The sequence below is a fragment of the Scyliorhinus torazame genome, chromosome 5 (assembly GCF_047496885.1).
Source record: "Scyliorhinus torazame isolate Kashiwa2021f chromosome 5, sScyTor2.1, whole genome shotgun sequence".
NCBI classification, from domain to species: Eukaryota; Metazoa; Chordata; class Chondrichthyes; order Carcharhiniformes; family Scyliorhinidae; genus Scyliorhinus; species Scyliorhinus torazame.
In genome coordinates this window covers 98,089,527-98,116,009 of record NC_092711.1, presented here as the reverse complement: position 1 = coordinate 98,116,009, position 26,483 = coordinate 98,089,527, and the positions used below count along the sequence as shown (strand labels likewise).

At 48.0% G+C, this 26,483-nt stretch overlaps 2 protein-coding genes and 2 long non-coding RNA genes across 10 annotated transcripts in view; 1 reads left to right on the top strand and 3 right to left on the bottom strand.

The window, feature by feature from the left end:
• Nucleotides 1-26,483, bottom strand: part of LOC140421519 (uncharacterized) — a 331,613-nt gene that overhangs the window by 92,697 nt on the left and 212,433 nt on the right. The gene's annotated exons all lie outside the window — the stretch shown is intronic.
• LOC140419115 (uncharacterized) lies at nucleotides 258-14,073 on the bottom strand. The gene is made up of 2 exons (XR_011945544.1): nucleotides 13,440-14,073; nucleotides 258-997 (listed from the first exon to the last, which is right to left on the bottom strand). It is a non-coding gene; the product is annotated as an uncharacterized lncRNA (long non-coding RNA).
• LOC140419110 (uncharacterized) lies at nucleotides 14,045-24,758 on the top strand. Of its 6 annotated transcripts, none has more exons than XM_072502869.1 (3): nucleotides 14,045-14,134; nucleotides 17,498-17,613; nucleotides 19,587-24,758. In XM_072502869.1, exon 3 carries the CDS (start codon nucleotides 19,703-19,705, stop codon nucleotides 20,999-21,001), a length of 1,299 nt encoding a protein of 432 aa, XP_072358970.1. In that variant the 5' UTR covers nucleotides 14,045-14,134; nucleotides 17,498-17,613; nucleotides 19,587-19,702; the 3' UTR covers nucleotides 21,002-24,758. The 6 variants fall into 6 exon arrangements, with proteins under 6 accessions (XP_072358970.1, XP_072358969.1, XP_072358972.1 ...); XM_072502868.1 differs by having other exon boundaries at nucleotides 14,063-14,130; XM_072502871.1 differs by having other exon boundaries at nucleotides 14,063-14,130; nucleotides 17,498-17,620.
• Nucleotides 15,987-22,140, bottom strand: LOC140419114 (uncharacterized). Its single transcript, XR_011945543.1, has 2 exons — nucleotides 22,009-22,140; nucleotides 15,987-16,301 (listed from the first exon to the last, which is right to left on the bottom strand). It is a non-coding gene; the product is annotated as an uncharacterized lncRNA (long non-coding RNA).

Below are 26,483 nucleotides of genomic sequence, written 5' to 3'. Positions count from 1 at the left end.
GAGTTTCTTCTTGTCTACAGACCCACATTGTACAGTTATAGACATCCGCACTGGAAATGGAATCACGTTGTTCATCCCGCATTTAGCCAGCTAACGCAATAACAATTCCTTTGATAAATTATATTTTTTGTTACTGTAATGGGATAGATACTCAGAGTATTGCAAATCAGACTGACAATCGACTTATTTCCTGACAATACCATTAATCTGTCTATGTTCATCCTCTTTTGTTGGTGTGTAGAAATAAAGGGAGTGAATTTACAATGGAATAGGTTTTTATTACCAGATGCGCAAATGTAATTTCGCCATTAGAACCATTGGGGACATTATAAAGAATCAATTCAGACAAACTACTGTCCCGATACAGAGAAAATGTCCACTTTAAATAATATCTTATAGTAAATCTCTGAGTCCATTCTGTTGGGGGTGTGCAAGGTGGGACGTGGATCCAGTCGCCGCCTCCACCAGGGAATCAACAGGCGGCGCCTGGAAACCCGCCCCTTCTGCCGGGTATTTAAATGCCGCTCACTGGGACCCGAATCCAACAGTCCGGGAGCTGGTTTGTTCACTGAGTTCCTGACACAACCATTTCCCCCAAATGACCAGAAGGATGAGGTGGGCCATTTCTCTCAGTTTGTTGCTGACTTTCTTATCCCGTGAGTAGTTTTTATTGTCCAAGTCTCTCACTGTTACTGTCTCAGTGTTAGTCTCTCTCTGGAATGTTCCAGAGTCACCAATCATTTCACCAGCATTAATCCTCGGGCTTTTTGATATATTTTTACAGGCGTCCAGTCGGAGGTTGTGTTGACTCAGCCAGAGGCAGAGAGCGGGCGTCCCGGAGGCTCCCTGAGACTGACCTGTAGAACCAGCGGCTTCGATCTTGGCAGCGACACCATGTACTGGATCCGCCAGGTTCCGGGACAGGGGCTGGAGTGGCTGGTTCGGTACAAGAGTTCATCCAGCAACAACTACGCTCCAGCAATTAAAGATCGACTTACTGCAGACAGACACAAAGGAAGAGCACATTGAGCTTCTGTCCGAACTCCTGGAATTACTACATTCCATTGGCTGTAAAGTCAACCCCCAAAAGGCCCAGATATTGGAAGAAAAGGTGGTATATTTGGGTACTATCATCACACACGGCAAACGCGAGATCGAGCACAAAAGAATTGACTCGATCGCTAAATTGCCCCTTCCCCAAAACGTTGCAGCCCTCCGGTCATTTTTAGGACTGGTTGGCTACTGCCGAAACCACATTGACGGTTTCGCCAGCAAGGCAGCGCCCCTCTCAGATCTCTTAAAGAAAGGAGCCCCCTGGGAGTGGCTTCCGCAGCATACGGATGCTGTGGAATCATTAAAACAGGCGCTCATAGCCGGCCCCGCACTACAAGTTCCCGACCCGCTTTCCCCTTATGCCATAGAGGTAGCGACCACAGACCGCACCCTTTCAGCCGTGCTCCTGCAGGAACGGCACGACCAGCTAAGACCCGTGGCTTATGCCTCCCGAATTTTAGATGCTGTGGAGCAGGGATTCTCAGCCTGTGAGAGACACCTGCTCGCAGTTTTCTGGGCAGTCCAGTACTTTTCATACATTACCGGACTGAACCCCATCACCATTTTGACCGAGCACACCCCCACCCAACTTTTACTAGACGGACGACTTAAAGACGGTACCGTCAGCCAAATCCGCGCTGCTAGGTGGACCCTTCTCTTACAAAGACGGGACAGCACAGTCAAACGGACCAAAACACACACATACTTAGTGGACAATCTACAGTACCCCGGAACCCCCCACGAGTGTGAAATCATCTCGCCCCACCATAATACAGGCCCCTTTATCGCAAAAACACCCCCCCAGAAAACTAGCCACTCCATCTTAAAGCCCCCCTCACCCGGACACATGTGATCCCATTATGATCTATGTGGATGGATCTTCCACAGTCCTGGATGGGCAACGCATAACAGGTTGTGGGATTTATGTGGAGGACGCGCAGGGATGCGCCCTCGAGGAAATCGCATTAAAATTACCCGGACACTTAGGCGCGCAGGCAGCAAAGCTTGCGGCCATCGCTTACATTATAGAGCACCCCGATTCCTTCCCCAGCCCAGCAGACATATATTCAGACAGTCTATACGTTTGCAACAGCCTCACCGAATTTCTACCCCTCTGGGAAACAAGAGGATTTGTTTCCGCGGATGGGAAACCCCTCCCCTCAGCGCCATTACTCCGCCATATTCTGAAAAAAGCCAAGGACAGGACTTTTGGCATTATAAAAGTCCGCAGCCACCATCGTTCCTCCCCCCCTGGAAATGTAAAAACCGACGCACTGGCTAAAGCAGGATCCAGGCATGGGTACTTTTGGAAGCCCCCCCGAAAGTGCCCCAGTGAGTGCGCCAGTGAGTGCAGTTCAGGTCACGCAGACTAGGATCGAAGATCTAGTAGAGGCCCAGAAGCAGGATAGCGCTCTCACTGAGATCGTGAAAGGGAAGTTTCCAGCCCCATACGAGAGGTTCAGAAATATGATAACCACACATGGCGGTGTGGTGTTGAAAGACACCCTTTATGTAGTTCCGAAGCAGGATAGGAACCAATTAATCTGTTTATTCCATGATGGTCATGGACACCAGGGAATCGATCCCACCGCAGCCCACCTCAAACAGCTTTGTTGGTGGCCTAATCTCAAAGAGGATGTATCCCATTACATTGAGAATTGCCTCATCTGCGCACAGAACAACCCAGATAGATATGCCAAAAAGGCACACCTCAGCCACACCCGGCCCATTAACGGCCCCTGGACTAACCTCCAGATCGATTTTATAGGTGCATTGCCCCCTTGCAGGAATGGCTATCAATACATTCTGGTGGTCATAGATACTTTCACAAAGTGGGTGGAAGCATTTCCAGCCCACACCAACACCGCAAAAACCACAGCCAAAATCCTAATCCACCATATTTTTACAAGATGGGGACTCCCCCGCAGTATTGTGTCGGACCAAGGTTCTCACTTTACGGGACAGGTCATGCAGAACGTCCTCACGATATTTGGCATAACCCAAAAATTTCACATTGCATACCACCCACAGTCGAGTGGTATAGTGGAGTGCATGAATCGGACCCTAAAAACCACCCGTAGAAAAATAGTCCAGCAGAACAACACCACTTGGGATTCTGTCCTCCCCATTGCGCTGATGTTTTTGCGTAACACTGTTTCCACCTCCACAGGTTATACCCCACACACCATCATGACCGGACACCCCATGAAAGGGACAGAGTACTTGTTGTGTTCAGACCTGACCAGCCCTGAAGATACGGCCCTCACCCACGAGAAAGCCGTTGAACAATTACTTGCAAATGTAAAAATGGCTCAGTTAGCAGCCGCTGTTAAACTGGGCACTAAGAGAAAACAGAGCAAGGCCTGTTTCTTTAAAAATATATATTTTATTGAAATTTTTCAAGCAAAAATTTTTCCGTTTTTACAACTCAACAAAGGATTATACATTAAACATTATTTAAATAATATAGTGAGCTTACAACAAACTAGAAAAGAAAAAACAAATAGCAAAAACACAAAATAGTGCTCCCTCCCCACCCCCCCCCTGGGTTGCTGCTGCTGTCCTTTCTGTCTTTTCATTATCGTTCCGCGGATAGTCAAGGAACGGTTGCCACCGCCTGATGAACCCCTGAGTCGATCCTCTCAACGCAAATTTTATTTGTTCCAATCTTATGAACCCTGCCATGTCGTTTATCCAGGCCTCCACGCCCGGGGGCTTCGCTTCCTTCCACATGAATAAGATCCTTCGCCGGGCTACCAGGGACGCAAAGGCCAAAATGTCGGCCTCTTTCGCCTCCTGCACTCCCGGTTCTTCTGCAACCCCAAAAATAGCTAACCCCCAGCCTGGTTTGACCCGGACCCCCACCACCTTTGAAATCACACTTGCCACACACCCCCAGAACTCGTGCAGTGCTGGACACGACCAGAACATGTGTATGTGGTTCGCCAAGCTTCCCGAGCACCTCCCACGCCTGTCCTCCACCCCGAAAAACCTGTTCAGTCTTGCTCCCGTCATATGTGCTCTGTGTTGAACCTTAAATTGAATCAGGCTAAGCCTGGCACATGAGGACGAGGAATTTACCCTACTTAGGGCATCCGCCCATAGCCCCTCCTCGATCTCTTCCCCCAGCTCTTCTTCCCATTTCCACTTCAGCTCCTCTATCATCGCCTCCCCCTCATCTCCCGGTATATTTCGGACACTTTGCCTTCTCCAACCCATGCCCCCGAAATCACTCTATCTTGGATCCCTTGCGTCGGGAGCTGCGGAAATTTCCTCACCTGTTGCCTCGTAAATGCCCTCACTTGCATGTATCTGAAGGCATTCCCTGGTGGCAACTTATATTTTTCTTCTACCGCTCCCAGACTTGCAAACACCCCGTCTATAAACAGGTCCCTCAGCTTCCTAATTCCTGCTCGCTGCCAACACTGGAATCCCCCATCTATCCTCCCCGGGATGAACATGTGGTTATTCCTTATCGGGGACCACACGAGGCACCCGTCACTCCCCTGTGTCCTCTCCACTGCCCCCAGATCTTCAAGGTTGCCACCACCACTGGGTTTTTGGTGTACCTTTTTGGGGAGAACGGCAGCGGCGCCGGCACCAGCGCTTTTAGGCTTGTTCCCTTACAGGACGCCATTTCCAGCTTCTTCCACGCTGCTCCCACTTCCTCCCTCATCCACTTACAGACCATCGACACATTGGCGACCCAATAGTAGTCGCTCAGGCTTGGCAGTGCCAGTCCCCCTCTGTCCCTACTGCGCTGCAGGAACCCCCTCTTTACTCTCGGGGTCTTTCCCTCCCACACAAAGCTCATAATGCTCCTGTTTATTTTTTTTTTAAAGGCCTTTGTGACCAGGGTGGGGAGGCACCGAAACACAAAAATAAACCTCGGGAGGACCACCATTTTAACTGCCTGCACTCTGCCCGCCAGTGACAGCGGCACCATATCCCACCTCTTAAAGTCCTCCTCCATCTGCTCCACCAGTCGCGTCAGGTTAAGTCTATGCAGGGTTCCCCAGTTCCTGGCCACCTGAATCCCCAGGTATCAAAAATTCCTTACCACCCTCCTCAGCGGCAGAACATCTATCCCCCTGCCCGGTTCCCTGGGATGCATCACAAAAAGCACACTCTTCCCCATATTTAGTTTGTATCCCGAGAACTCTCCAAACTCCCTAAGTATCTGCATTACCTCTGGCATCCCCTCTACCGGGTCCGCGACATATAACAGTAGATCATCTGCGTAGAGCGACACTCGGTGTTCCTCTCCCACTCTAAGCACCCCCCTCCACTTCTTAGAATCCCTCAGCGCTATGGCCAGTGGTTCAATTGCCAACGCGAACAGTAACGGGGACAGGGGACACCCTTGTCTTGTACCCCTATGAAGTCGAAAGTATCCCGATCTTTGCCTGTTTGTAAGGACGCTTGCCATCGGGGCCCCATATAAGAGTCTGACCCATCTAATAAACCCCTCACCGAACCCAAACCTCTTCAGCACCTCCCACAGATAGTCCCACTCCACCCTATCGAATGCCTTCTCTGCATCCAATGCCGCCACTATCTCTGCCTCCCCTTCTGGTGGGGGTGTCATCATCACACCCAGCATCCTTCGTACATTAGCATTCAGTTGTCTCCCCTTTACAAACCCTGTCTGATCGTCATGCACCACCCCTGGGACACAATCCTCTATCCTTGTCGCCATCACTTTGGCCAGCAGTTTGGCGTCTACATTTAGGAGTGAGATGGGCCTGTATGGCCCGCACTGCAGCGGGTCTTTATCTCGTTTCAGGATTAGCGATATCGTCGCCTCCAACATTGTCGGGGGTAGCATCCCCCTTTCCTTAGCCTCATTAAAGGTTCTCGCCAAAAACGGGGCCAACAGGTCCATATACTTCCTGTAGAATTCCACCGGAAACCCATCTGGTCCCGGGGCCTTCCCTGCCTGCATGTTCCCCAGTCCTTTAATCACCTCATCCACCTCGATTAATGCCCCCGGACCTGCCACCTCCTGCCCCTTCACCTTCGGGAACCTTAGCTGGTCCAGAAAGTGTAGCATTCCTTCTTTTCCCCCCGGGGGTTGGGACTTGTATAGCCTCTCATAGAAGGTCTTGAACACCTCATTCACATTCCCTGCTCTCTGCTCCATATTTCCCGTTTCGTCCCTAACTCCCCCGATCTCTCTCGCCGCCACCCGCTTCCGAAGTTGTTGGGCTAGCAGCCGGCTCGCCTTTTCCCTATACTCATATTGTATCCCCTGTGCCTTCCTCCACTGTGCCTCTGCCTTTCCCGTGGTCAGCAGGTCAAACTCCGTCTGTAATCTTAGCCTTTCTCTGTATAGCCCTTCGTCTGGGGCCTCCGCATATTTTTTATCCACCCTCAGAATTTCCCCCACTAATCTCTCTTTCTTTGCCCTCTTGTTTCCCCTTGTGGGCTCTGTTGGAGATCAGCTCTCCTATAACCTCCGCCTTCAGCGCTTCCTCTACTACCCCCACCTGAACCTCCCCATCGTCGTTGACCTCCAAGTATCGCTCAATACACCCCCTCACCCTTCCGCAGACCCCCTCGTCCGCCAGTAGTCCCATATCTAGTCACCAGAGTGGGCGCTGCTCCCTTTCCTCTCCTAGTTCCAGATCCACCCAGTGCGGGGCGTGATCTGAAATGGCTATGGCCGAGTACTCCGTTCCTGCCACCTTCGGGATCAGTGCCCTTCCCAAAGTGAAAAAGTCTATCCGGGAGTATACCTTGTGGACGTGGGAGAAAAAAGAGAACTCTTTACCCATCGGTCTGGCGAATCTCCACGGATCCACTCCCCCCATTTGTTCCATAAATCCCTTAAGCACCTTGGCCGCTGCCGGCCTTCTCCCGGTCCTGGATCTGGACCGGTCTAGCCCTGGATCCAGCACTGTGTTAAAGTCCCCCCCCCCCCCCCCATTATCAAATTTCCCACCTCCAGGTCCGGGATAGGTCCCAGCATTCGCTTCATGAATCCTGCGTCATCCCAATTCGGGGCATATACATTCACCAGCACAACTGCCTCGCCCTGCAGTCTGCCACTCGCCATCACATATCTGCCCCCACTGTCCACCACTATGTTCTTAGCCTCGAATGATACACGTTTCCCCATCAATATTGCCACCCCTCTGTTTATTGCGTCCAACCCTGAGTGGGATCCCTGTTCCACCCATCCTTTTCTTAGTCTAACCTGATCCGCCAACTTCAGGTGCGTCTCCTGGAGCATGACTACGTCCGCCTTCAGTCTCTTGAAGTGCGCAAACACCCGTGCCCACTTAATCGGCCCATTTAAACCTCTCACATTCCACGTGATCAGCCGGATTGGGGGGCCATTCACCACCCACCACCCTCGTCGACTAGCCATCCCCTTTTTTAGGCCATCTCCTCATCCAGGTCCCATGCACCCGTCTGTCCCCCTGGCAGCGCCCTCCCGCCCCGACCACCTCATCTCTTACCAGCTCCCCCTTGCACTCAGCAGCAGCAACCCAGTTAATCCCCCTCCCCGCTAGATCCCCCTCTAGCTTGATTACTCCCCCCATATTGCTTCCGGAAGTCAGCTAACTCTGGCTGACCTCGGCTTCCCCCGTTCACTCTTTCACCTCCCTGCGTGTGAGGCTCCCATCCTTCCTGCACCCGTTTTCCCGCTATAATTTCCATAGCGCGGGAAAATACCCATGCTTTCCTCTCGGCGCCGCCCCCTATGGCGCAGTTCCCTCATTCCCCTTCCCTGTCCCTTTTCCCACCGGCGCCCACATTTCTTCGTGTCCCCCCCATCGGGGGGAGAAAAATTCCCCGTCCAACATTGCTATACAGTAGCCCTCCCCTTTCCCCACTTTACATTACTGTACCACCACCTCGCTGCTTCTCTCCAAACATCAAACTTTCAAATCCAATCCAGTTTCTCTTCTTGGATGAATGTCCATGCCTCCTCCGCCGTCTCGAAGTAGTGGTGCTTGCCCTGATGCGTGACCCACAGTCGCGCCGGCTACAGCATCCCAAATTTAATTTTCTTCCTATGGAGCACCGTCTTGGCCTGGTTAAAGCTCGCCCTCCTTCTCGCCACCTCCGCACTCCAGTCCTGATACACACGTATCACCGCATTCTCCCATTTGCTACTCCGTGCCTTCTTGGCCCAGCTCAGGACCATCTCTCTGTCCCTGCAGCGATGGAACTTCACCACTATTGCTCTTGGTGGTTCCCCTGCCTTTGGTCTTCTCACGAGGACCCGGTACACTCCCTCCACTTCCAGGGGGCCCGTTGGGGCCTCAGCTCCCATTAGCGCGTGGAGCATCGTGCTCGCATCAGCTCCCTCTGTTCCTTCGGGGAGACCTAGAATCCGTAGGTTTTTCCTCCTCGAGCTGTTCTCCAGGGCTTCCAGCCTTTCTATGCACCTCTTGTGTAGTGCCTCGTGTGTCTCCGTTTTTACCACTAGGCCCTGTATCTCATCTTCATTCTCGGCTGCCTTTGTATTCACTCCACGAAGCTCCATCGCCTGGACCTTTTGTGTTTCCTTCAGTCCCTCGATTGCCAGTAACATCGGCGCCAGCACCTCTTTCTTGAGCTCCTCCACACATCGTCGGAGAAACTCCTGCTGGTCCGGGCCCCATACCATCTGGGCTCCATCGGCCGCCATCTTGCTTCTCCCTTCTCTTCTCTGCCACTGCTACAAAGGATCCTCCGCAATCTGGCCACTACCGCCACTCCTTTCCATACACACCCGGGGGGACTCCTTCCTTCGTCACCTCACACTGGGTTGGGTGGGAAAGAAATTCCGTTGGGGCTCCCGATAAGAGCCCAAAAGTGCGTTGGAACGTGAGGTGCCGTAACGTGCGACTTAGCAGTGCATCACCGTAACCGGAAGTCGGGGTAATGGAATTTCTAATGCTGACTGAAGACAATGGCTTTGGTCTTCCAATTTTTAATTGGAGGAAATTTCTGTTCATCCAGGACCGGATGTGGGACAAGCAGTTTGATAATTTAGTAACAGTGGAGGAATGGGGAGGGATGCGGGTGAGGTAGAGCTGGATGTTGTCAGTGGACATGTGAAAACTACACTTTTGGATGATGTCACCTCGTGGCAGCATTTAAACGGTCTCTCGTCAGTGTGAACTCTTTGATGGGACACCTGATCCCAAGAACCTTTAAAGCACTTCCCGCATTTTCTGCATTTAAAAGGTCTCATCATTGTGAATCTGCTGGTGTGTCAGCAGTTGGGATGAATGAGTGAATCCCTTCCCACACTCGGGGCAGGTGAAAGGCCTTTCCCCAGTGTTAACTCGCTGGTGCATCAACAGGCTGTATGACTGAGTGAATCCACGCCCACACTCGGGGCAGGTGACAGGCTTCTCCCCAGTGAAATGAAATGAATGAAAATCGCTTATTGTCACAAGTAGGCTTCAAATGAAGGTACTGTGAAAAGCCCCTAGTCGCCACATTCCGGCGCCTGTTCGGGGAGGCTGTTACGGGAATGTGTCGATGGGTTACCAGGTCAGATGGGTAATTGAACGCCTTGCACAGTCCCCACATTTCCATGGTTTCTCCCTGCTGTGACTGCACTTGTGTTTTGACAACTCACAGAACACGTGTACGGTTTCTTGCCACTGTGAACTGTGATTTTTCCTTCCATGTTCAAAATCTGATGATATTCAGGTTACGATCAGTTACACGACTGTCAGATTTTGATGTGGTGTTTGGTTGGAGTTTCCCAATTGCTGATTCCCAATTCCCACATCCTTCCCTGCTGATACCCTGTGAAACTGATTTAAAACAGAAAATAGGGAGTGAGAGAGAACCCACAAAAACACAAAGGCAGGTTGGGAAATTGAGCTGAATGTATCTGGTAACTTGTGGGGCCGGCACTGGGAAAAAGTGACTATGAAAACTGTTGAAAGTGAACTAGTTTGTTATTGTCCTTCAGGGAAGGGAACCTGCCACCCGGTCTGAGCCCACACAAGATTCGGGCCTCTGCAAGAACACAAGAAATAGGAGCAGAAGTAGACCATTCGGCCCGTCAAACCTGCTCTGCCATTGAACACGATTGTGGCTGATCTTGGTCTTCAATTCCACTTTCCCGTTAGCTCTCTGTGTCCTTTGACTTCCTGAGAGACCAAAAATCTCACCATCTCAGCCTTAAATATATTCAACGATGGTCACAGTAACTTCATTGCAGTGTTCATGTAAATCTAATTGTGACAATAATGATTCTTATTATCATCCACAACCCTCTGGACTCGAATTTTATGTGAGAAACCGAGTGAGAGAGAAAGAGAGTGAGTAGTGGGGGAGAGAGAGAATCAAAAAGATGATGGAAAGGGAGAGAGTGAGAAAGGAGTGAGGGTAACAGCAAACAATGGACCAGCAACTGAATCACAATTTGACAGAATCTCCTAAACACTTAACCTCCACCATCTGGATGGACAGGACAGCAGATGTATGTGAACATCACCACCTGCAAGTTCCTTTCCAAGAAAGGGAAAGTCAGGGAACCAAGAGGTGAAGTAATCAGTGGGAAGCGTAGCTGCTTAGGAATACAAAAAAGCACAAAAAGACAGAACTCAGGAGAGGTTACAATAGTCCCCATCCCACAAAATATGACACAGTGTATGGAAAGGCTCAGTAAACCAAGGTCCACCACACTAAGAAAACAAAAAGGGACGGTCAATAGAGAATTAAAGGTGCTATATTTAAATGCGCGCAGTGTACGGAACAAGGTAGACGAGCTTGTGGCCCAGATTGTGACTTGCAGGTATGATGTGGTAGGCATCACAGAGACGTGGTTGCAGGGGGTTCAGGACTGGCATTTAAACATCCAGGGATGTTAAATAAAGGTAACTACAGGGGCATGAGGGAGGAACTGACGAAAATCGACTGGGAGCAGACCCTAGTGGGAAAGACAGTAGAACAGCAATGGCAGGAGTTTCTGGGAGTAATTGAGGACACAGTACAGAGGTTCATCCCAAAGAAAATAAAGGTTATCAGAGGGGAGATTAGGCAGCCATGGCTGACAAAGGAAGTGAGGGAATGCATCAAAGCAAAAGAGAAAGCCTATAATGTGGCAAAGAGTAGTGGGAAGTCAGAAGATTGGGAAGGCTACAAAAACAAACAGAGGATAACAAAGAGAGAGATAAGGAAAGAGAGGATCAAGTTTGAAGGTAGGCTAGCCAGTAACATTAGAAATGATAGTAAAAGTTTCTTTCAATACATTAAAAACAAACGGGAGGCAAAAGTTGACATTGGGCCGCTCCAAAATGACGCTGGAAATTTTGTGATGGGAGACATGGAAATAGCCGAGGAACTGAATAAGTACTTTGCGTCAGTCTTCACAGTAGAAGACATGAGTAATATCCCAACAATTCCGGAGAGTCAGGGGACAGAGTTGAATGTGGTAGCCATCACAAAGGAGAAAGTGCTAGAGAAACTAAGAGGTCTAAAAATTGACAAATCTCCGGGTCCAGATGGGCTACATCCTAGAGTTCTAAAGGAGATAGTGGAAGCGTTGGTGATGTTTCAACAGTCACTGGAGTCAGGGAAAGTACCAGAGGATTGGAAAATCGCTGTTGTAACCCCACTGTTCAAGAAGGGAACAAGGAAAAAGATGGAAAATTATAGGCCAATTAGCCTGACCTCGGTTGTTGGCAAGATTCTAGAATCCATTGTTAAGAATGAGATTTCTAAATTCTTGGAAGTGCAGGGTCGGATTAGGACAAGTCAGCATGGATTTAGTAAGGGGAGGTCGTGCCTGACAAACCTGTTAGAGTTCTTTGAAGAGATAACAAATATGTTAGACCAAGGAGAGCCAATGGATGTTATCTATCTTGACTTCCAAAAGGCCTTTGATAAGGTGCCTCACGGGAGACTGCTGAGTAAAGTAAGGGCCCATGGTATTCGAGGCAAGGTACTAACATGGATTGACGATTGGCTGTCAGGCAGAAGGCAGAGAGTTGGGATAAAAGGTTCTTTTTCAGAATGGCAACCGGTGACGAGTGGTGTCCCGCAGGGTTCAGTGTTGGGGCCACAGCTGTTCTCTTCATATATTAACGATCTAGATAACGGGACTGAGGGCATTCTGGCTAAGTTTGCCGATGTTACGAAGATAGGTGGAGGGGCAGGTAGTATGGAGGAGGTGGGGAGGCTTCAGAAAGATTTAGACAGTTTAGGAGAGTGGTCCAAGAAATGGTTGATGAAATTCAACGTGGGCAAGTGCGAGGTCTTGCACTTTGGAAAAAAGAATAGAGGCGTGGACTATTTTCTAAACGGTGACAAAATTCATAATGATGAAGCGCGAAGGGACTTGGCAGTCCTAGTCCAGGATTCTCTAAAGGTAAACTTGCAGGTTGAGTCCGTAATTAAGAAAGCAAATGCAATGTTGTCATTCATCCCAAGAGGCTTGGAATATAAAAGCAGGGATGTACTTCTGAAGCTTTATAAAGCATTAGTTAGGCCCCATTTAGAATACTGTGAGCAATTTTGGGCCCCACACCTCGGGAAGGACATACTGGCACTGGAGCGGGTCCAGCGGAGATTCACACGGATGATCCCAGGAATGGTAGGCCTAACATACGATGAACGTCTGAGGATCCTGGGATTATATTCATTGGAGTTTAGGAGGTTGAGGGGAGATCTAATAGAAACTTACAAGATAATGAATGGCTTAGATAGGGTGGATGTAGGGAAGTTGTTTCCATTAACAGGGGAGACTAGGACCCGGGGGCACAGCCTTAGAATAAAAGGGAGTCACTTTAGAACAGAGATGAGGAGAAATTTCTTCAGCCAGAGAGTGGTGGGTATGTGGAATTCATTGGGCGGTGGAGGCCGGGACGTTGAGTGTCTTTAAGACAGAAGTTGATAAATTCTTGATTTCTCGAGGAGTTAAGGGCTATGGAGAGAGAGCGGGTAAATGGAGTTGAAATCAGCCATGATTGAATGGTGGAGTGGACTCGATGGGCCGAATGGCCTTACTTCCACTCCTATGTCTTATGGTCTTATGGTCTTAAGACACACACTGTTGAACTTGTCTGAAATCCAGAACTGGATGAGTGAACACATTGCCTTTCATCACCGCTACAAACTCCACTCCCTTGTTACCAATTCCATCCCTGTCAAATGTCTGAGGCTGAAGCTGACTGTTCACAACCATGGTGAAATATTTCACCACCAGATGAGCTCGTGACCACAGATCTACATCATCACCAAGATTGCCGACTTCCACCTCAGGAACGCAGCTCGACTCCACCTTAGTCTCTGTTCATCTGCTGCAGAAACCATCATCCATTCTTCTGTTAGCTCTCAAACAAATTATTCCAACGCACTCGCAGCCGAACTCTAACATTAAACAACCCCCTCCATCCCATCCAAAACTCTGCTACCTATTTACTTACTCACACCAGCCCCTGTGCCCACTGATCTGCAAAGGCTTCCTTTTAAAAGGCACAAAAAGTTTAAATTTCTCATTGTTTTACTCCATGGTAATGATCATCCTGATCACTGTAATTTCCTCCACACACACCCCTTTGAGATCGCTGCACTCATTTAATTCCAGCCACTTGAGAATTCCTGATTTTAATCTCTCCACCATTACTTAGTTGCCAGGGACTCCATTTCTGGAATTTCCTCCTTCAAACTCTCCGGTTCACTTTCCTCCATTAAGATTGTCCTTAAAATCTAATATCTCCTCTTGTGGCTCAGTGTCAATTGTTACTTTGTAACGTTTCTCTGAAAGTCTTCAAAGTTTTATTCTGTTCAAGTCACCATATAAATTCGAATTATTGTCACAGCCCTGGACATATATTCTGCCCCAAAATAGGAATTTGTAACTCAGAGTGAAGCAGTTTGCTGGACATTCTGTCATGAAGGAACGTTTCAAAAAAATGTTGCCCCCAACAATGATGGCCACTGAGCCTGCCCTCTGCTGCTCGTGCCCCGATAAAGATGGCGGGGGCACTGCCGCTAGTGATCCAAATAAGGATCCCGATGGCGCATGCGCGCCACTGCCAGTACCAAATAAAGATGGCGGCCGCAAAATCTTGTCTGTGAGAAAACTGCAGCTCCCGCTGAGATCCTCAGGTCCCGGCAGGTTATTTTTCCGGATTTTTGGTCTATCTAACATGTACACGAAGCGTGCCTAACGACCCTCCTGATTTATCTCTCCCTCCGTCCCGCCATTCCCACCTTTACGGATTGTGGATACGAGAAAGAAGCTTTTGCTGTGTCACCATTAATCACACTGCGCATGCTTCACTCAGCCCAGTCCCGCCTCCTTATTCACGCTGATTGATTGGAGGACCAGTCAGACTGGATTGGTCCTCTGGACCCGCCCACTCTTCGGCTATTGGTTCGATGCTGCCGTCAATATTGTGTATTGTGAGGTTCAGGTGAAAGGTCAGTGTCGGGTTTTCCAAACCCCCAGTGCGGTCCCAGCGCCGAATGTGAAACAGTGAACATTCTCCACTCTCACTATCCGCCGCTTCCGGCTTCTCTCCACAAACAACCTCACAGAGACCAGGGGGAGACACTGACCCAGTGACAATGTCACTGCATTAGAGGAAAAGTCTAATGGCACCCCTCCTGTTCAAAAAGGCAGAAAGTCGGAAACTAGTTAGTTTAAAGCCTGTTGTTGGGAAACTGTTGGAATCCATTATTGAGGAAATAGTAACTGGACATTTGGAAAGTCAAACCGCAATCCATCAGTCAGCGTGGTTTGGTGAAGTGTTTGACTCACTTGTTGGAGTTCTTGGAAGATGTAACAGGCCAGGTGGATAATGGGGGTCCTGTGGATGTATTTGGACTTCCAGAATACAGTTGATAAGGTGTCACACGAAAGGTAATAAACAAGGGAAGATCCCACAGGGTTGAGAGGTAATATATTAGCTTGGATTGAGGATTGGCTAACCAACAGACAGCAGAGAGTGGGGTTAGATTATATTAGATTTATTATTAGATAAACCGGACCGACCTCCTCAGAAGACAAACATGGGACACAACCGACAGAATACCGTTCGTCGTCCAGTACTTCCCCGGAGCGGAGAAACTACGTCATTTTCTTCACAGCCTTCAACACGTCATTGATGACGATGAACATCTTGCCAAGGTCATCCCCACACCCCCACTACTTGCCTTCAAACAACCGCGCAACCTCAAACGAACCATTGTTTGCAGCAAACTACCCAGTCTTCAGAACAGTGACCACGACACCACAAAACCCTGTCATGGTAATCTCTGCAAGACGTGCCAGATCATCGACATGGATACCACTATTACACGTGAGAACACCACCCACCAGGTACGTGGTACATACTCGTGCGACTCGGCCAACGTTGTCTACCTCATACGCTGCAGGAAAGGATGTCCCGAAGCGTGGTACATTGGCGAGACCATGCAGACGCTGCGACAACGAATGAACGGACATTGCGCAACAATCACCAGGCAGGAATGTTCCCTTCCAGTCGGGGAACACTTCAGCATTCAAGGGCATTCAGCCTCTGATCTCCGGGTAAGCGTTCTCCAAGGCGGCCTTCAGGACCCGCGACAACGCAGAATCGCCGAGCAGAAACTTATAGCCAAGTTCCGCACACATGAGTGCGGCCTCAACCGGGACCTGGGATTCATGTCACATTACATTCATCCCCCACCATCTGGCCTGCGAAATCCTACCAACTGTCCTGGCTTGAGACAATTCACACCTCTTTAACCTGGGGTTACCCCATCTCTGGATCTGTAAAGATTTAATCACCTGCTAATGCTCGCATTCCTAGCATTGTTTGGCATCTTTGAATTTGTCTATATATGTGTTTCTGGAACAGACCTCTTCATTCACCTGAGGAAGGAGCAGCGCTCCGAAAGCTAGTGACATCGAAACAAACCTGTTGGACTTTAACCTGGTGTTGTAAGACTTCGTACTGTGCTCACCCCAGTCCAACGCCGGCATCTCCACATCATTAGATTTATTGACACATATCTTGAGGAAAAACATTTTTACCCAGAGGGTGGTGAGGGTCTGGAATGCACCGCTGAGGAGGGTGGTAGAGACGACTTGCCTCACATCCTCTTAAAAGTTCCTGGATGAAGACTGACACATCATAACATTCAGGGCTATGGGCCAAGTGCTGGCAAATGGGATTAGGTAGGTGGGTCAGGATTTGATGTGTTGGTGCAAACTCGATGGATCGACGTGCCTCTTCTGCACTTTTGCTGATAATACAAAGTTCGGTGGCATCGTAGACAGCATTGATGACAGCATAAAACTGTAAGAAGATAATAACAATAATAATAATCACTTATTGTCACAAGTAAGCTTCAATGAAGTTACTGTGAAAAGTCCCTAGTCACCGCATTCCGGCGGCTGTTCGGGGAGGCCGCTGCAGGAATTGAACCTGCGTCCAATCTCTCCCTATAACTCAGTCTCTTGAGTCCTGGCAACATCCTTGTAAATCTCTTCTGCACTCTCTCCAGTTTAATAACATCTTTCCCATAGCAAAGCAACCAAAACTGAACACAATACTCCAGGTGCGACCTCACCAACGTCCTGTACAACTGCAATATAACTTCCCAACTTCTACACTCAATGCCCTGACTGATGAAGGCCAAAAGCCTTCTTCACTTCCCTATCTACCTGTGACTCCACCTTTAGAGAACCGTGCACCCGAACTCCAAGGTCCCTCTGTTCCACGATATTCCCTCAGGCCCTACCATTCACTGTGAAAGTCCTACCTTGATTTGACTTTCTGAAATGCAACTCCTCACACTTATCTGTATTGAACTCCGTTTGCCATTTCTCAGCCCACTTTCCCAGCTGATCGAGAGCCTGCTGCAATTTTTGATAACCTTCCTCACTGCCGACAATACCACCTATTTTAGTATCATCTGCAAACTTACTGATCATGCCTTGTACGTTCTCATCCAAATGGTTGATATAGATACAAACAGCACTCTCCTAGTTACTAATCTCCGAGTTACTCCCTACTTAGTTAATTACTCCAGTTTCTCAAATTTAGAACAGATTCCCAACCAGCGAATCAGCTTTACTCTGAGGTAAGTTATTTATATTTACTCTTCCGAAGCTCCTCCTCCCCGGATTCGGGCCAAATCCGCTCCCTGCCGACTAGGCCGTATAGTCCCGAGGTAAGTTATTTATATTTACTGTTCCAAAGCTGCTCCTCCCCGGATTCGCACCAACTCAGCTCCCTGCGTTGGTGAGATTCATACATGGGTGTCTTGAAAATCGTTGGGACAGTAACTATCCTGTAAGGTAACGAGTCATTTTTCTTCCCAATTGGCCGAGGAAGGCAGTGTGTCACAAGGATGGATGTGTTGGCCGGACTGGAGGATGGGGGAGGTCATGTGATCAAACCTCCAGGAATACATTTAATCAAAGTTGATGAGGAGAGAATGTTGTGAATTTCTGTCCTAAACTGACAGTGCGGTTTCTGTAAATTTACAGGATAATGGAAGTGGAGGTTTAACAGACGGGAAAAGCAAACCAAACGTCACATCACGATCTGACAGAGTCACTCGATTCATGAGAACCTGAATTTCAGCAGCATTTCGGTGTGGAAGGTAAAAGGTTTGTCTGTTCTGTCTGTGAGGGAAGATTTCAGGTCTCAGTGTGACTGGAAAAGCCCCGAGATTCACAAACCCTGGTTAGACCAAACCTGGAGAACTGTGTTCAGTTCTGGGCAACAAACCTGAGGAAGGATAGAATGGCCTCGGAGGGAGTGTAGCTCAGATTTACCTGAGTGATATCTGAACCCCCCGGGGTTAAATTACGAAACTAGATTACACAAAAGAGTCAGAGACATGATGGCACAAAGAACGGCATTCAGTCCATTGAGTCCATGCTAGCTCTCTGGAGCAATCCAGTCAGTCCCATTCTCCTGCTCCCTGTATCCTCACAGGTTTATTTCCCTCAGATATCCAATTTCCTTTTGAAATCAAATCATTCATTGTGTCTATTTTCAAACTCCCTCATAGGCATCACGTTTCAGGTCATTGTCGCTCGCTGTGTAAAAACATATATCTCATATCACCTCATATCTCCTGTACCTTTTACATACAAACTTGGAACAGGCCACTCGGCCCCTCGAGCCTGTTCAGCATTCAATAAGATTGCGGCTGATCTCATTCTAACCCCAACTCCACATTCCTGCCTACCCCTGATGACCTTTCACCCCCTTGCTCATCAAGAATCTATCCAGCTCTGCCTCAAAAATATTCAAGGACTCTGCTTCCACTGCCTTTTAAGGACGTGAGTTCCAAAGTCTTACAGCCCTCGAGAATAAAAAAATCCTCATCTCCATCTGAAATGGGTGACTCCTTATTTTGCAACAGTGATGCCCTCGTTCTAGATTCTCCCACAAGAGGAAACATCCTCTCCACATCCACCCTGTCAAGACCCCTCAGGATCTTGTATGGTTCATTCCAGGTTTTACCCAAAACTTTAAATCTGTGTCCCGACTGCTTGTACGATCAGTGAATGGAAACAGAGTTTCTTTGTCCACCTGATGGAAACCTGGCATAATCTTGTGTCCCTGAATCAAATCTCCCCTCAACCTCCTTTGCTGGAACCATTCTGGTAAATCTCCTCTGCACCTTCTCCAAGAACCTTCACATCCTTCCTGAAATGTGGTGACCAGAGTTTTATAAAGATTCATACGAATTCCTACAGTGCAGAATCATAGACTTTACAATGCAGCGGGAGGCCATTCGGCCCCAGGGGTCTGCACCGGCCCTTGGAAAGAGCACCCGACTTAGGTTTAAGCCCATGCCTCCACCTTGTCCCCGTAACCCAGTCACCCCAACTAACCTTTGAGGCAATTTAGCGTGGCCAATCCACCGAACCTGCACATCTTTGGACTGTGTGAGGAATCCGGAGCCCCCGGAGGAAATCTATGCAGACACGGGGAGAAAATGCAAACTTCACAGAGGCAGTCACCCGAGACTGGAATTGAATCTGGGATTGTGGAGCTGTGAGGCAGCAGTGCTAACCACTGGGCCACCCCATAGCCGCACCTAACCTGCACATCCCTAGACACGAAGGGACAATTTATCAAGGCCAATCCACCTAATTTGCCCGTCTTTGGACTGCGGGGGGAATCCGGAGAACCGTGTGGAAACCCACGCAGACACGGGGAGAAAGTGCAAACTCCACACAGACACACAGTCACCAAGGCCGGAATTGAACCCGGGTCCCTGGCGCTGTGAGGCAGCAGTGCTAATCACTGTGCCACCAGAAGCATATTTTCAGTATCAATATTACTGTTTATGAAGCTCAAGGTAGAATTTGCTTTGCTAACTAATATGTGGCAAAGCAAATGTTAATATGTCGTGTAGATATACAAGATCCCTCTTCACCTCTTTCTCTCTCCTCCCAAAGAGGCCAGTTGGGTTTTTATGACAATCCAGCAGTTTTCATGGTCACTTTTTCCCAGTGCCGACCCCACAAATGACCAGAGTCATTCAGCTCAATTTCACAACCTGCCTTTGTGTTTTTGTGGGTTCTCTCTCACTCCCTATTTTCTGTGTTAAATCAGTTTCACCGGGTGTTCGAAGGGGAAGCTTCAAAGTCCAGAAACTCAAACCAAGCATCACATCAGGATCTGACAGAGTCCTCAATTTATCATATCCTGACTATCATCGTACTTTGAACATGGAAGGAAAAAGCATCGTTCACAGTGGAGAGAAACCGTATACGTGTTGTGCGTGTGGACGAGGATTCACTCGATCATTAGGCCTCACAAGCCACAAATGCAGTCACACTGAGGAGAAACCGTGGAAATGTGAGGACTGTGGGAAAGAATTCAATTACCCATCCAGGCTGGAAACTCATCGCCGCAGTCACACTGGGGAGAGACCATTCACCTGCTCCAAGTGTGGGAGGGGATTCACTCAGTTATCTGCCCTGCGGAAACACCAACAAATTCACACTGGGGAGAGACCATTCCCCTGCTCCAAGTGTGGGAAGAGATTCACTCAGCCATCCGCCCTGCGCAAACATAAGCGAATTCACACTGGGGAGAGACCATTCACCTGCTCTGAGTGTGGGAAGGGATTCACTCAGTCATCGGCCCTGCAGAAGCACCAGCGAGTTCACACTGATCAGAAACCTTTTCAATGTCCTGACTGCGGGAAGAGCTATAAAAGTTCTGGGGAACTGATGCTCCATCAACGTGTTCACACTGACGAGAAACCGTTTAGGTGCTCTCACTGTGGGACTGGGTTCAGACGATCATCTCACCTCACTGTACATCAGCGAAGCCACACTGGGGAGAGGCCGTTTATCTGCTCCCAGTGTGGGAAGGAATTCACTCAGTCATCCAACCTGCTGACACACCAGCGAATTCACACTGGGGAGAGACCATTCACCTGCTTCTGGTGTGGGAAGGGATTCACTGAGTCAGCCACCCTGCAGAACCACCGGCGAATTCACACTGGGGAGAGACCATTCGCCTGCTCTCAGTGTGGGAAGGGATTCACTCAGTCATCAGCTCTGCGGAAACACCAGCAAATTCACACTGGGGGTGGGGGGGCATTCATCTGTTCCTGGTGTAGGATGAGATTCACTCAGTCATCTGATCTACAGAAGCACCAGCAAATTCACACTGGGGGGAGGCCATTCACCTGCTCCAAGTGTGGGAAGGGATTCACTCGGTCATCCGACCTGCGGAAACACCAGCGAATTCACACTGGAGAAAAAACATTTGCCTGCTCCTGGTGTGGGAAGGGATTCACTCGGTCATCTGACCTGCGGAAACACCAGCGAATTCACACTGGGGAGAAACCATTCGCCTGCTCCTGGTGTGGGAAGAGATTCACTCAGTCATCCGACCTGCAGAGGCACCAGTCAGTTCACACTGGAGAGAGGCCATTCACCTGCTCCACGTGTGGGAAGGAATTCACTCAGTCATCCGTCCTGCAGAGGCACCAGCGAGTTCACACTGGAGAGTGACCGTTCACCTGCTCCAATTGTGGGAAGGGATTTACCGCTTCATCCCACCTGCTGACACACCAACGAGGCCAGATTAACGGCGTTCAAAAATCATCTTGACAAACACATGGATACGATGGATACAGAGGGATCCGGCACAAGGGTTTTGGCCAAGGTTGGTATCATGACCGGTACAAGCTTGGAGGGCCGAAGGGCCTGTTCCTGTGCTGTATTGTTCTTTGATCTCTGTGCAGTAATTGAACTTTGCTGTGACTCACATTCAGGACTGAACCATGTTCATTTGGGTCTCTTTCTGCTGATAACAAACTCCAGCCCATTTACAGGGGCTAATATTCTGGCTAAAAGTCAAATAAATTAGATTTGTGTTAAATACGCAGTGTGTTGAAACTTTTTAATATCTCTGACACAAGTTAGTTCCTTTTGAAGTACTCTCGCTCTCCCCTGTCTCTTCCATCCTCACCTCCAACAAGAAGTGTGAGGAGCTTGTGGAGCTTCTTTGTGATTGAGATTGAGTAAATCCGATCAGCTGCCTCTGCTGCTTCCCTCCCTTCCACGAGCCCACCGGACCAAACTGTCTCTAAATTTCATCCTTTCCTGAGCCCTGAACCCACATCTTTCTCTAGTTTCTCTCCCATCTCCCCTCATGCCCTCTCGTAGCTCATCTTTCCATGAGACCCAGCTGCTGCTCCATCGACCCTATTCCCACTGAGCTACTGATCAGCCAACTACCCTGTGTCCACGGATATTGTCAACATTTCTCTCTCTTCAGGTACTGTCCCTCTGTCCTTCAAATCTGCCATCATCACCCCCTCCTCAGTACAACAAACCCTTGACCCTGCCATCCTTACAAATTACTGCCCCATCTTCAACCTCCCTGTCCTCTCCAAACCCTTTGAACATGTTGTCACCTCCCAAATCCTTGCCCATCTTTCCCAGAACTCCCATGTTTGAATCCCTTCAATCAGGTCTCTGCCCTGTTGAAATACAAGAGACAAACAGAATCTTACCCGGAGAGAAAGACAGACAATCCGGGAGCTTGGATCCAACACGGATATGTTCATAAGACCAGAAGCAAGGGTAGCAGCACAGTCATTATCGAGAGACAACAATACCTGCTGGAGACAGACAGCTAAACAACATGAAACACAGTGCTAAGATCCCTTGACTCATATACCCGAGACAGGAAGGAGAATTGGAGACGGACAGGAAGAACTGAAAGACTCCAGACACATTAACCAAAAACAGATGGAATATCTGAGGGGACAACAGGCCGAATCAAGGAAGTTCTACCTGCTCCTTAATATACCAAACACATAAAGATTATTATTATTATTGTCACAAATAGGCTGACATTAACTCTGCAATGAAGTTACTGTGAAAAGCCCCTAGTCGCCACACTCCGGTGCATGTTCAGGTACACAGGGAGAATTCAGACTGTCCAATTCACCTAACAAGTCTTTGAGGACTTGTGGGAGAAAACCGGAGCACCCGGAGCAAAGCCATGCAGGCACGGGGAGAACGTGCAGAATCCGCACAGACAGTGATCCAAGCGGGATTTGAACTCAGGACCCTGGTGTTGTGAAGCAACAGTGCTAACCACTGTGCTACCATCAGGGAAATACTACAAGACAGACCCATTGGATAAGCCTGAGAGAGAAAATCATACAGAATCATAGAATTTACAGTGGAGAAGGAGGCCATTCGGCCCATCGATCCTGCACTGGCCCTTGGAAAGAGCACCCTACTTAAGCCCATGCCTCCACCCAATCACCGTAACCCAGTAACTCCAGCTAACTTTTTTTTGGACACGAAGGGGCAATTTAGCATGACCAATCCACCTAACCTGCACATCTTTGGACGGTGGGAGAAAACTGGAGCAGCCGGAGGGAACCCACACAGACACGGGGAGAATGTGCAAACTCCACACAGTCACCCAAGGCCAGAATAGCTGAAACATGAACACACTGTTCCTGGTAGTTGATGGTACAGTAGTTCAATAAATATAATCAGTGGATTAAAATGGTGTGTAATATAGAATAAAAGCAGAAAATGCAAATTAACGCAACAGGTCTGGCAGCATCATAGAATCTTACAGTGCAGAAGGAGGCTATTTGGCCATCGAGTTTGCACCAACCCTACAAAAGAGCACCCCACCCAGGTGCACTTCCCCCGCCCTCTCACTGTAACCCCACTTCACCGTTGGACACTAAGGGGCAATTTAGCACAGCCAATCTACCAAGATCCCACAAACAGAAATGTGACTGTGACCAGAGAATCTGTTCAGTGATGTTTGTTGAGGGATGAATATTAAGCAGTAAACCAGGGAGAACTCCCATGTTCTCTGGAATAACATCATGGGAACTTTTACACCCAACTGAGGGCAGATGGGGCCAGAGTTGAAGGTCTGATCTGGAACACTGGACCTTTGACAGTGCAGTGCTCCCTCAGGACTGCATCAGAATATCAACCTGGATTTGATGCTCATGTTTCTGGAGGTGGATTTGAACCCACAACCTCCTGACTCCGAGATAAGAATGGAACCACTGAGCCACAACTAACACCTGTAAAATAAAATGGGAAGAATGTCATTTGATATATGAAGGTCTGATGATCAACCCGAAGGAATATGAGAAAATGCAATGCTTAAAAATAATATAGAGAAGTTAAAGCAGAAGTCTCTCAAAGGGTTAACAGCAGCAAAAGGTTTCAGACTGCAGACAGTTATTATCACACAGGCTTTGAGATAACACCTCGCAACAACTCGTGCTGTAACCCAATACCTTTCTTAAAGTTAGAGACATTCTAGCAAAGTTAAGTTTTAAGTTACATAAAGGGAACAAGTTCTCCCCCCTTTGATAGAAGGTAATTATTTTAACAAGCAATTGGGTGGAATTTACAGAATTTTAAAGTTTGAATTACTTGAAATAATGTTTATTTGTGAATGATAGAAACTTAATGACACCAGTTAAAAGTGGAAATGTGGAGATGCCAGTTAACTTTGCTACGATACAATTTACCGCAGCTAACTGCTTCTTCCCAAAAAGCAGCTAACCCTTTTGTAAAATGGGAAGAATGTCATTTGAAAGGAATATGAGAAAATGCAATGCTTAAAAATGATAAGGGGTTAAAAGGCTGAAATACAACAAAATAATTAGCAGGAAGCTTCCCTGCCAGTGTTCTGACAATCTAAGGTCATGTTAACATTAAGCATTATCATGTTAGACACTACGGAAACCAGATGTATCACTCTTTAAGTAAAAGTCTGACAAGCTAAGGTCATGTTAATGTGAAAACATTATCACGTGGGACACTACAGCAACCAGATGTATCACTCTTTAAGTAAAAGACTGACAAGCTAAGGTCATGTTAACACCACATTAAAAAGAGGTGTACTTAGCTTCAGCAGAATTAAACATATGTTAACAAATGGATGAAATATATACATCAATAAGCAGAAGATATTACTTTAGGAGAAGGCCATGTAAACAGTAAGGCTGCTAGAAGGGTAATAACTACCCTGAATCGCTAGTTGCCAACGTGAGCTTTTACAGCTACTTTGGTGCATGGGGACAGCTGTACTGAGAAGTCGAACAGAGAATCGAAACTACTGAGAACACCCACAGATAAGAAGAGAGATTGTCAAGGGGGCCACGAAGGTCTGATCAACTCGAACGGAACACCAGAAGCAAGATCTTTTACTTGTTGTAAAAACAATGATTTTATCTTTTGAAACAAAATAAAGTAAGTTAAACATTTACACTCACCTGAAATAGTGGTTATTACAAAATAGTCAAAGTCTACTTTACTATACCTCAGTAAAGTCGCCATGATGTGGAGATGCCGGCGTTGGACTGGGGTGAGCACAGTCAGAAGTCTTACAACACCAGGTTAAAGTCCAACAGGTAAAGTCGGACCCAGGATGGAAGCTACTCGAGTAGTAAGTAGATAAAATCTTTGTAGATATAGGTTATACCAGGAATAACTTGAAATGTCACTTTGACCCTGAATAGCACCTACTTAAGTCTGCCTTAAGGAGTCAAGAAGTGAAAATCCTTTTACACTATTTAAAGAATCTTTTTGACCCTTTTTGGTTGAGCGGGAGATTTCTAAGAAAAGTGGTGATAAAAATACACACCTCATCATTACTCTGGATTATTTCAGTTCTCAGACCTTCCCTTACTCTCATGGACAAGTGTCCAGGAGTCACAGATTATCCAAAAAGGGGGTCGAAATCATAGGTGATTTTGAAGCAGTTGATTAAGAAGCAACAGTTTATATATAATGCATCAGCTAAAAGACAGAAAAGACGTATGACCCTGGATTAGGTAGGAACCGTTTACTGGACCCACATCAGGGGGGTGCTTATCTTCTTGGCTTGACAGTTTCCTTGGGATGGTTTACTGATCCCGGATCAGGGGGATTCTGATCTCCAGAGCTGGAGGTGAACGTGTCCTCGGAATGGCTTACTGGTCCTGGATCAGGGAGATGCTGATCTCCGAGGCTGAAGGTGAGTTTCCTCGGAATAGCTTACTGGTCCTGGATCAGGGAGATGCTGATCTCCGAAGTTGGAGGTGAGTTTCCTTGGAATGCTTCACTGGTCCAGGATCGGGCGCTGCCTTTATGAATAACCTCTGCCGGTACAGGCTGTTGGCCTGGCTCTGGATCACAAACCAGTTGTCCAGGCAACTGAGCTAAACCAGCCCCCACTTTCTTATTTAGAAAATATCCACAAGGTGGATGCAGGTGAACAGAGAGCTGGAGAATTTTTAAAGTCCGTGCTTGAACTTGTGTTTTGAACCAGATGTATTCACAATTTTTATGTGATGCAGAGCGAGGCCAGCAGCGTGGGTTCAATTCCCGTACCGGCTGAGGTTATTCATTAAGGCCCCGCATTCTCAACCCTGCCCCTCACCTGAGGTGTGGTGATCCTCAGGTTAAATCACCAGCAGTCAGCTCTCCCCCTCAAAGGGGAAAACGGTCTATGGACATCTGGGACTGTGGCTACTTTACTTACTTATTTTCTAAATCCAGATTCTACATCCCTCTTCACTTAAATTTTACTCCCTCTGATGGATGAAAATGAAAATCACTTATTGTCACAAGTAGGCTTCAAATGAAGTTACTGTGAAAAGCCCCTAGTCGCCACATTCCGGCACCTGTTCGGGGAGGCTGGTACAGGAATTGAACCGTGCTGCTGGCCTGCCTTGGTCTGCTTTCAAAGCCAGCGATTTAGCCCTGTGCTAAACCAGCCTGTTTAATCCTATCCTGATTGTTTTGAAGTCAGTTTCTCTATGGACGATTTAAAATGGCCCATTCTCCTGATCACTCAGTGTTGTTCTGTTTCTAGTAGCTGAGTGTATCTGGGACCCGTTCTACAGTGCAGGCTCACTCTGCATTTCACATGTCAGTTACTCCATATGTAACAAATTACATCTTTTCACTCACACCGGTATCCCAATATCATGTCACACTGATACAAGGC

Bases quoted from the DNA above. Each gene is read 5' to 3' on its own strand.
- LOC140419110 (XM_072502869.1), top strand. From the start codon at position 19,703: ATGGAAGGAAAAAGCATCGTTCACAGTGGAGAGAAACCGTATACGTGT.